Source organism: Pleurodeles waltl, chromosome 3_1 (assembly GCF_031143425.1).
Source record: "Pleurodeles waltl isolate 20211129_DDA chromosome 3_1, aPleWal1.hap1.20221129, whole genome shotgun sequence".
In the NCBI taxonomy this organism is placed as follows: Eukaryota; Metazoa; Chordata; class Amphibia; order Caudata; family Salamandridae; genus Pleurodeles; species Pleurodeles waltl.
The window spans coordinates 849333267-849345147 of record NC_090440.1 but is presented as its reverse complement, the minus strand read 5'-3'; the positions used below and the strand labels follow the sequence as shown (position 1 = coordinate 849345147).

The following is an 11881-nucleotide window of genomic DNA, read 5'->3' as shown; positions in this document are numbered from 1 at the left end:
TCTCTCATCGGATAGGACCGGGGAGAGTAAACTCACCCCCTCCCCACCGGGTGAATGAAGTCTTTCCCCCACCAATAGAAAACAAGTTGACCGTCGGCCTGCGAGGTTGCCCGGCGCGGCAAAGCAGGTTTGCCCTGTCGTTTCGATCTTGAGAAAAAAAATACGGCTGACATGCAAAAATGGTGTCACTTGTATCCGCAGGTTGTGCGTAGAGGAGCGCTGCAGAGCGCGCGCAGGTCCAGGTCTCGCGCCGAGCACCCTCAGTGCAGCATCAGCACCAGCATCTCTCGGCCGCCGTGGCTGGAGCCTTCGCCGATCTTCGGCACAGGGACTCATACAGCGCCCAATAAGGAGGACCCTGTAGCAGGCGGGCGGATTTCAAGTGGTTGGTGTGAAACGCCGGCTTTCGTAGGCGCTGGGAGAGCTGTGGACGGAAAATCCGCGCACCCTCCTGTGCGTGTGAGGATCGGCTGCTGAGAGGATCCATCCTTTAGGGGTGCTGAGTCGGGGTTCCACACGGAAATACTTCTTCCCCGAAAAGTCGCCGTCTGATCCCGAAAAGCGTGATAGTCGTTTTTGAGTGGGAACGCTGGAAAAAAAAATCGGCATCTTCCCCGAGCCAGGGGCAGAGTTGGTTCATTCCAGCAGCAGCAGGGACTGGAGCGCCGATGTGTCGGGATTTTTCGCGTGGAATCTCAACCCTGCCTCGCCAGCCTCGGGTGTCTCTACCCGCACACCTGACATGATCGCCTCCCCGCCAGGGCACGGGGCACTGGGGGGCCGGGGATGCCAAAGGTGGGCGCCTAGCCGGTGTCGGGGAGACAGGTGCTACCTCAAGCCCATGAAGGTTGAGGCAGTGTTTTGGGGGCAGGTCCTGCTCTTCTCCGTGGGGCTCCTGGCGACCACTGCGGCGGGTAAGTTCTGGGGGGACGCTGGATTTGGGGGTGATGGGGTATCATGAACTATTACGTCGATGTAAATGTTTTTTTGCTTCCTCTTTCGTGTGCCCTGAATGAATTGTAGACACCGATAGGTGGGAGGGTAGATAGCTAGGTAAATATTCTGCCGCTTGGTAAAAACTCTACCATCCTTAGGACGCCTTCCCAGCCCCATAAAGGTAAAGTTGGCTGCGCACCTGCACTGCCCGGGTGTGAGCACGTTAAACGCAAGCACCGCACGCCACCCTGGCGAGGGGTAGCCTGCATGCTTAGTATGGGAGGCAGGCGCTCTGTTGGCAGCCAGTCTCAGCTGGGAGAGCCGGCGGAGCATGTCTCGCAGGGGGCAGCAGGGGCCGGCTCTGTACAGTATGTGGGGGTATGGTGGCCTGCCTTGGCAGGGTGGGCGTGCATGAGTCCCGTGTCTCCCCTTCACCCCCCTCAAGCCTCCTTTTACATCCTGGGCTCAGTGGAATCCGTTTTAGGTGCTACACGCTGCAGTCTTTATCAGTGGCACATAGCTTGTAAAATCTGCAAAGAAGCCAGACCAGGTGCCGTCCAGGAAGATGAATGCCGTGTGCAGAGCATGGGTTCATTTACGTATAGCTTTTCACCTATAGACGCATGTATACATGCATGTATAATACAAACATATGGATGCATATTTTTCCTGTATGTATATATAAGCTAATGCCGGTATTTAGGTTGTGTTTGTGTGTGAGCACGTTCACACAGTGGCCGGCATACACAACCATACGTGCGCCTGAATAGCTAAACATATGTGTACAGCTCCTGTCATGTTTTTGTAAGTACACCAGTACCTTTGTGTGTGTAGCCTTTAAAATCATGTTCACTACCATGGTCTACTGTTCATCCCCCAGCTGCCGAAATAATTGTTTTGACATATTTTGTGCTGCATTTAGCACATATATGTCTGGTATTTGCGAGCACTGATGAGGTAAAAAAAGATTGTTAATTGTCTGTTGTGCTTAGAAGTTCAAAAACATAACACGTAAGAACAGAACACACTGCAAACAGCATCATCTACGTTTACACTATAAAACAACACAATATGACTCAATGCATAGCTTAACATTGCATGATATAACTTTACACAACATAAAATATAACCCCGTCTGCAACGGACTTGAGAGGCATGTCGGATCTATCTATCTATCTATCTATCTATCTATCTATCTATCTATCTATCTATCTATCTATCTATCTATCTATCTATCTATCTATCTATCCGTGTTTTAGCGTTCCTTTTGCCTAGTTGAATTCTTCCTCCAAAGAGTGCTATATCTCATCAGCCCCCAGGGGGAGCTTTACCGATTTACCACTTGTCCTCATTGGCAGCTGGCATAAAAGGAGGACCCCAGCATGACTTGTGAGTTAGAGGGCCTAAATGTCCCTGCGCCTCGTGGCAATGCAAGGGTCTTAGATGGTGGGACGTAGAAGGTTACTGGGCCACTGTTGAGACTAACACAGGGCAGCGCCTCTCTCACTCAACTTCTCAATAAAGGCCTCCGACGTTAGTTTTTGTAAAGGATTTCCCAAAAAATCGATGATCGAATATCTTGTCCTTTACAATGTTTGGTACTGTTTTTTTTAACTGTGCGGACTTCAGTTGCCAAACCCCACTAAACTTAGTATTTCCAATGCATTTCAAATCATTTTTACCACTTGCACCAGAAGTTCCATTAACAACGCAGCTTTTCCGTTGCAAGAGCTCACCAATGCTTTTCTGTCAGTTGTAGGGAAAAGCGCTCAGGGGTTGACACCCATTGCAAGTGCCGATGACGTTTCGGGTAGCCAGGGGCTTATCTGGTAGAATGGTCAAGTTCATTTGTGGATTCTGGAGAGGAACTTAATATTCATGAGGGCGGGTGAGACCGCTAGGAAGTGTGGGAAATGGCGCTGTCGGCTATTAGTCGCTTGCGTCGGCTGCCGCTGCATGCACGCCTTTGATATTTTGTGCAAATAATTGACTCGGGGAGGTGGGGGTCACGGGGCCTGTGCTTCAAGTGTTATTCCACTGGCTTTGCTGGCGTGGTATTGCGCAGCCAATCGCGCTCTTATCGTGTGCCACAGAAAGAGCTTAACCCAAGGCGCCCTCAGCTCGGTCTCCTTTTTGTGTGCGATTCTTGCTGGTGGCAGTTAGCAGATTTGCCTTTGTGGGGCACCCGAGACGTTCGTATCGGCGTGAAAATCAAACCCGTCCTCCAAAAGCTCCAATGGTGTTGCGAAACCTGATCCTTCCGGTGGCTGCTAGAGACATTTGGAATTGCCAATGAGTGCCGTACATTTGGCCCCGTGCCTGCGTGCGGATGCCCAGTTGAGGCATACAGAAGACATGTCAGGCTATAGGGCATGGGCGTCTCAGCCCTTGCCCACGTGAGGAGATGACGGAACGGCAGCCGGGCCATGGCTGGCTTCTTAATAGGCATAAGCCACCCAGTTTTAGCATGCTTGCGAATATATCAGGGAGCCGAGCCTGGGCTCCGGCTTTGCCCTGGCGTTCTCAGCAGACATGCCCCTCTCTTAGCCCAAGGCCCGTTTTTCCCCCGCATGAATCGACTTATTTTGTCCCAACATCCTCTCCCGGAGAGATGCCCCAGGCCTTTACTGCCGTTAGTGGGAAAACATATACACCCCCTCTGCGTTGTACACTTTTGTGGATGCTCGCTGTTGAACCCCGCTACTTCTTATTCCGCGGCCACCACCGTCACCTGGTTGTCTTTCAGTGCAGCTGAGCCGCAGATTATCCGTAGTAGTTGTGAAGCACTATATTACCCAAAATCAGTCAAATCTACTTACATTTATAAAGTGAGGAGCCTCCAGGATTAAACACTATATCAAAATCTGATCTGGATTAAGACAGAGGGGTCTGCATTGACGCACACCTTTTCAGTCATGAGAGAGACTGTTTCACTCACCACCTCTCGACTCTGGTTAATGTCGCAACCACCGACTCTCTCACCCACCCACACACACTTAGCTTCTCGGGTCTCATTCAGTACTGCACAAAAGCTCCTCTGTTCAATTCACTTTGGATAATGCAGTATTCTTGCGTAGCTGCGGGGGCCGCATACACAGTGACACCAAGCATTGCAGACCCCTCTCCGAGTGTGTCGGGCCTACACTATCGGTGTTCTACTATCCATTTCAGTCAGCTTGTACCCTTCTCATCACTGAGCCGAGTTGCCTCCGGGCCGTCTGCTTCCTTGCATCAGCAGGGCGGGTCACAGAGCGGGGTTTGCAGTAGTGTTCCCTAGCAAGGAGGGAAGGGCAGTACATGAGATGGGGTATTTTCAGGGCTCGGGTGCTGGAACGAGCCTGGGCTTTGTCTGATGTGGGCGTGGCCTTGTTCCAGACTGCTAGCTTCTGAAGGATTAAGCAGCTGCGGGAGAGGTGAGTCTCTCCTGGATGGATATGGGTGAGGTTATTGGAGCCCTGCAGTGTGATGTCGTCAGAAGAGAAGCACGCGTGGGCCGCTAGGCACGCGACTGGGAGACCGGCCGTCTTGAATTGCCTCCTTGCCTTGGACGGCAGACATAGGTGGCGCCTGTCATTTGGAAGTAACAGGTGCCTTTCATTTTATGCAGCAGAGAGACCAGCACCTCTGTTCTGAAACTCTTCATGTTTTCCATGGAGGTGGGGCAGTGAGCCGTGGCATGGTCACATTTTGTCCTGGTTATGGTGGCCCCGCTGTCTCATGACAATCTTGTAATATATATGGATGTACCCCCTGAGCAGTCTCTTCTTTAAAAAGCCCCCTTGAGATGTAGCCTGACATGGGCGCTCATGCTAGGGTGGTATTGTGCCAGGTACTAGAGCACATCCTGGGTTGTTGTTTCTTTCAGAACGGTCCTTGACTTTGCAATGTTAATCTCATGTTAAAGTGTCACAAGGAGTATGGGAGGTGCCTCCGGAGCTGACATCATTTAGAATGCTTCTGAGTTGTTGCCTGCCCTTGGTGTGTGTCTCCTACAGTTTTCAGGAACACCGCCAGAGCTGGTGCTTATGGAGCATGACCAAAGCTGATTGTAGATATAGGGGCACAAACTGAGCTAAGTTCTCTGTACCTAGACTTGAGTTGTGGCATTAACCTGCGTGTTAAAGACATGGGCCCCCATTACGAATCTGGCGGTCTCGCCGTGGGGGTCTCACCGCTGCAGAGTCGGCGGTGAAAACCGCCGTATTACGAGTTGTGGGGTTTGGCTGAAGCCAAACCTCCACAACTCTGCCTGGCCCGCCAATGTGGTCGCACCGCCGCGGCTGGCGGTGACAACCTCCAATCCGGCGGCAGGCCTCAGTCCGTCGTCTGAATTATGAGGATGCACACCACCAAGCTTTCCGTGGCGGTTACCCTGCCACGAAAAGCCTGGCAGTCATGCACCCGGCGACAGGAACCCCCATTCCTGTTTCCGACACAAGAACCTCAACACGTTCACACATATTCACACATGCACCCAGACACATCCACACACATAAAAACACATACCCCACTCATCCAGGCACTTGCTACATATACCCCCATTCACTTGTACACACACACACAAACATGCACACTGGAACACGCTTACACGCACTCAGGCACATCCATTCAAACATGCACACGTTCCCTCCCTCATTCACACGCACATAAATATTCACATACATTCACACACCCGCACACAAAAGCACCCCCATTCACAGACATACATGCACACACCACCCCCCCTGCGGACGATCCACTTACCTTTTCCGGCGAGCTGGTCATCCAGAAGAGGATGGGTCCTGGCGGTGTTGCATCGTGATCACCACTACTCCAGCAAGACACCTCCAAGCCATATTACAGCTTGTAATACGGCAGGTGGAGTCTTGGTGGTGTGGCGGTGCTGGTGGTGCACCCGCCTCTACACCTCTGTCGGTCAGACCAACGGAGTGGGACTTTCACCAAGGAATGGGCGGAAGTCCATTCACAACTCCTAATGTGGCCGTCAGCAGACCGCCAGCACAGGCGGTCTGCTGGCTGCAGCGGCTTCAGCAGTCATTAGAAAAGACCGCCAAAGTCAAAATGAGGGCCATAGTCTTGTAAGTTGCAGACGAGGCCTGCTCGCGATGCCTGATCTTTGTGGAGGTTTCCTGAGTGGCTTTGTTTACATGCATGATTTTATTCTGGTGCTGGGAGGTGTATTGAGCCAACTTTCCAATCTGCCTTATCTTTAATCAAATTTATTAAATTGTCATGTTAAGCTCAGCATGTTTTATGTAGAAACTTGCTGTTCTTGCCTTTGGCACAGCTGACTAAAAAGGGTTGTGAGAGGAAGCATTAGGCTGATGAGTTGAGCAGTTGTCTGGAGTCTAGAAGTGGTTTGATTTTTGGATCAGGCCCACTCTCTCAAAGTGAAGAGTTCCTTGGGCTGCTGTTGTATTCCTGGGTACATGATGACGAGCAGCAGGAAGATGTGGAGACTTTGGTGAATGAAGTGCATGGTACCACAAAACATTTAAGATGGAGCTTCCAATCCAGTGGTGTAACATTAGCCCCTGCAGCTCCTGCGGTGCAACGTGGGTGGGGGGGTTGAGCTCCAGGTCTCCCCCTCAGCACAGCACACTGACTGGGTTCCAGACAGGTTCTGGGAGGGAAGGGAAAGGGCCCTCCATATAATTTGTTCCCATAAATGATTGTGGAGGGACTTACACAGCTCCAATGTGTTAGAAGAGACTCTTCGACATGGTGTACGCTTTCAATGATTTTGTGATTGACTGTGTACGATGTGTTTCTTGAATGTAGGAAGAAATAATGTTAATGTTCACCACCATCCATCACCCATGAAACACTGTAATAGAGAAAACAAACAAGCATTGGCAAAGCTAATAGGTTGCACCTTTGGGATCTTGTTGCTTTGCAATTGGTTTTTGAAAATGGTGTACAACATCTCTGATGCAATGCAATGCCTTTCTAAAGAAAAAAATGGAGCAATGATGTGATTGCATCATTTTGTAGCTGACCACGTGCCTTTTTTGTCTTTCGGTAAATAAAAAGGAGTGCAAAAGATTTTTTTTTAAATATATTAACTGAGGGAACAGATGGGGGAAGCAACACAAATGGTGGTGGTGATGCACATGAGCAAGAACAAAACAAGACAAATGAGATGGAGCCTGGAGAGAAAGAGCAACACAGTGAGTGGGTGGGGCATAGACTTTGAGGGGTGAAAGAAAGCAACATGAGTGGAGGTGGGGAGAGAGAAGCACACAGGTGAGAAAGATCAATGTGAAGTGCGTGGGACAGAGATGCAAATGCGTAAGAGAGAAACACAAATGGGTTAGGGGAGAGAGGAACATGAGGTAGACAACTGGAAAACACATGCATTCACATGAAACACTTAATTTGAAGGAAAATTATGTTAGCTAATATTGAGCAGTGGAACATAACAAAGCTAGCCAATCAGAACACCGTTAAAAAGACTGCACTTCAGGGGAGTGACAAACACAAGGTTAACCAGCTGTAACATGGAAAGCCATTGAATAAGAAACAAACAAATGAGAGTAACAATAAAGCCAACCAATGCTAAGCAGTCCGCCATTCAGTAGGCTTGATATAAAAAGTGAAAGATGGAATACTTGATTTAATCTGTGCCTTGGATAATTGCTCTGGGTCACTACAAGCCCATCAATGTTTTCCTCAGACAGACGTGGACCAAGTTATGGAACTCATCCTTTGACCATTCATAGAAACACTTGTAGCCAGAACAACCAGGCCATGATTCCTCTGAATTGGAGTAAAAGCAGCCCAGGATCAATTCTGGCCTTGGTGAGCCTCATAATAGATGTGCAACTTCAATTCTATGGCATATTGAGCACTGTCGTGCAACAGGCCATACCATAAAACGTAGGCCACAAAAAATGGGTATAATGCTTTAAATAATTTCAGCAACTTGAAATTATTCTGGGCTGCAGTCCAGGTTTATCTGGGCAGAAGTCCAGATTTAAATTCTCTGCGCTACTACTGAGAGGGATCAACCTTATACAAATCAGGTCTAGTCTTAGTCCATTTAGAACAACCTGCCTGTTCCTCCAGGCCACATGCCTTCTGAATGAGAATGAAGTGAACCCTAAACCAATTTCGGCCCTGTGCATTATCTCTGAGGTGCAACTTGAGCCTTAAGACACACTAAGCACATGACCCCCATGTGAGCATATCAGTCACCTGAGGAAAAAACAAAAAATGGGTTGAACACTTGATTTAATGTCAGCCACTAGTAATTATTCTCAGCTGCATGACACTATTGTATTTTACATTCTATGCTGCTACAAATAGGGGCAGATATTAAGCTTTGGCCATGTTCCAAAAGCAACAAGACTGAACCATAAACCACTTCCCTTTCACATTGGAACAGCACAACCCCATAACGGATTCTGCATTTGTGGTCCTCCTTAGTGTGTTGCAGCTTTAGCCCCATGGATTGAAATGGATACATACCTCTCACAGAGGGTGCCTCACTGAGGAAAGCAGTTGGTGTTGATTGGAATATGCATGTGAACAAACTAAAAACAACGAACAAGAACAGAGTATTTACCAGTGGGTGGAATTAGTTCAAGAAGTCCATCCATCCAGTTTTTGGGCTGCTTAAGTGGGAATGCCTAAATAGAAGCAAAAGTCCCAAATGATGGCGTCAAGCACCTTGCGTCATAGAATTCCAGCTACACCACACTAATAAACCAAATAAGACCAAAATCAGTGTGTGGTTGTGATGCAGTTGAGAGGATATCTAGCCTAGAGTGTGGGCTGGAGCTAGGGCTGATTTGCATATGGCTGGTCAATCTTTGCATTGACCGAGACAAGCTAAATTGATGATTGGAATGTGGTCCATCATAGATACAAGTGGCTCAGATTAATTATGTCATTGATCACTGTTCCATCTACACTACAAAATATACACTCACCCAGTTGTGAAGAGTAGGATTGTGTCTGTTTAGTTGCCTGTGGGAAGTGAAGAACTAAAATGCTAGTATTTAGCTTGTAACACAACTCAATGTGTTAAAGCACCAGCTTCAGGTAGGTGTGAGTACATGATTGGTGCTTTTTAAGACTATTGTAAACAGCTGCCTAATAGCAACAACAAATGGCCAGAAGACTCTACCAGGTAGTCAAAATAGCCTTTAAAATGAACTTGGGAACCAGGATAAGAGTTACACATGTTATTGTATATTACATCATATCACACATCCTATGGTTTGTTACCATTGGGAGTTACTTTGGGTGGCTGGAGAGACTGTGAAGCTCACACTGGACTTAGGTGTGTCAGAGACTGCTTCAGATTTAGTTTACCGAATTAAGAAGCCTTGAAACAGCAGCATTATACGTCACAAAACGTGTCAGTTGTCACTATCATATTTTGTTGCTGGATCAATGAATACCACTGTAGATATAATGTTGGAACAGTTTCTTGATTAACTGTATTGATTTATATTAAAAAGAAATTTGAATTTGGGCACATCTTGGTGTTTTCTTCTGGTGTTTGAGACCTCAAAACATGTCTTGGCTTCGAGAGGAAACAGACTGTAAAATAAAATATTCACAAAGGCTACAAAACGTCCTGCACTGGAGCTGCTTATGTACCTCGGACATCGCTGTTTCGAATGGAAGTGGGTTGACATATTCTTCCATTATTATAACTTGAACATTTTTGAGTAGGGATTATACTTTTTTTTTCATGGCAGAAAAGTCTCAAGGGCATATCTCAACAAATCTAGGCCTCATACCGATATTTCAGTATCATGATTTAAGTGACCTCAAGCATAAAACCGGTTAGTACAGAGTACTATAAAAATACCCTAACGCTCTCATTTAGTTAGTGAATTGTGCTCAGAAGTATGAAAGGGTGTGTTGGTTCTAAATTAATTTGAACCTGTGACCTGTAGGTTACAATCATGTCTTGGCATGAGGTGCTCAACCTATCGAACACGCTGTTAGACCATCATAAGAAGTCTACTCAGCAACATTTCTAATGAAAAATGCAGTACAAACTCTCACAGGTGTTATCCACGGGTTTTCATGTCATAGTTCCATTTGTGGTATTTCACAATCTTCCATGTTTCATCCAAAATTAATACGAGATAGATCCCTCGCTTTGAGTAACTCTATGAAATAGTACTCTTGAACAATATCACAGAAAGGTGCCATTAGGCATTTTGATGCACCTATCCCCACAGTCCACTGCAGGTTGAAGCCATTGTGTAATTCAGAGAAATTTGGTCAAATTCCAGGGGGCCATTTACAAACGACTTGTATTAGATCAAATTATGACTTCCAAACATTTTGACATTGAACTAAATCCGACCAATGAAGATACCAAGACAAACTTGATTGCATCACCAGGAAACAATAGCATTAACTCACTCAAGAAAGCAACTGGAATTAATCCCAAACTCATAGTGCCACCGCTGGCACCATTTCTGAGGTCAACTTGGATTTCTTTCTGAGTATTATTTACACTGAAATATTAAAAGGTAGCTCCCCTCTCACCCACATATGCATTCTTGTGGTACAACAAACACCTTTCTTGCTTTCTGAGCACCTCACTGTGCTGATAGAATGTTACTCATAGTGCAGCAGTTGCATATGCATAAAACAACAAAGTATAGGTAATGATAGATGATATACATTCATAATGATTGAAAAGTTGTACTTTAAAAAAGATATTTCAGCAAAGAAGGCATATTCAATAGTTGTGTTTTAACATCTCTGAAATTCGGTCATTGTAAGTACACTCTCAAGTTGTCATCCTTTCATTTGTTAGTAAGTCTTGATTTGGCATTAAGTTGCTTCATTGCGAAAACCCGTATTTCTAAAGTTATTTGAAATCCTGCACATGAAACTAGAAAAGTGCTGAATTAGTACAAAAAAATGAATACACAGTTTGTAAAAATATATATAATATATAATATAATATTATATTATTTTTCATGCCAGTAATTTTGAATCTGATTTTATTTCAACAATGACGACGTTATCATCAGTACCATGGTTCTCTCTGGATGTTGCTTTGAGCTGCTTTTTGGATCAGATGTACAAATCATTCCAATTTCTGGTCCATGCAGCAGCAAACGTGAGATCAAGAAGAATTCACACAGGAACAACACTGATTATTAATGGCCGGTCTGAACATGACTTATTCTGATGATTAATAATAGGTTGGGTCTGTAATAAAGTTCTTCACAGCAAGGGGTCACTGTTATGCCATGCCCCATAATTGTGTCAGAGTTGGATATGGCTCGTATTCCAAAACATCCATTTGGAAGTTTGCATACATTTCCATGTTACTGTAACAGAGATCCATAAAATATTGAAGTGTTTCTTAAACATGATAAACGTAGTCTTCACTAACTTTCTACCGAGGTCTGTATGTTGTGCTTTTTTCCATTAAGTGATACATCAGCAGTTCTCTAGGGTCTATCTAATGTTTGAAGTGACACACCCTTGTCAGATTTAAACACGGTAACTTGAAATATCATAAAACGTCTGTATATCACACTGTAAGATACTAGTGAAAAACAGAGAAGATTGGGGTAGTTAGAACAGAATAATCTGTAAAGACCAAATTTTACAGCAGCGACTGATTTTTCTAGCATTATTTATTTACTGTACTTATTTAGAAATTTCATATGGCATATACTGCAAATCAAATCACACTATGTGAGGTTTTATATGGATATTTGATGCGGACTTCTACATACGAATTAGCAACTTTATAAATTGCAGAAGGGTTTGACAAGGTGCTTTGAATTTCAGATCTCTATTACCCAAACATCTAAAAAATTGAAATCTTTGCTTTTTATGTACAGAACCATTACAGGATTATAGGCTATACATTATTCATCGATGTTATGCTTATTAATTAAGGAAAAAAGTGATTGCACAAATAAAATATTGCTCTGGAACAAAAAGGCAGACG

The 11881-nt window shown here is 45.6% G+C and overlaps 1 protein-coding gene across 1 annotated transcript in view; it reads left to right on the top strand.

Annotated features, from left to right (window-relative positions):
- Positions 1-240: 240 nt before the first annotated feature.
- CSMD2 (CUB and Sushi multiple domains 2) overlaps positions 241-11881 on the top strand; it is a 1417205-nt gene continuing 1405564 nt past the window's right edge. The window contains exon 1 of the mRNA XM_069223779.1: positions 241-914. Within this exon, the coding sequence (XP_069079880.1) occupies positions 743-914 (172 nt within the window). The 5' untranslated portion in view covers positions 241-742. The remainder of the gene's footprint in view (positions 915-11881) is intronic.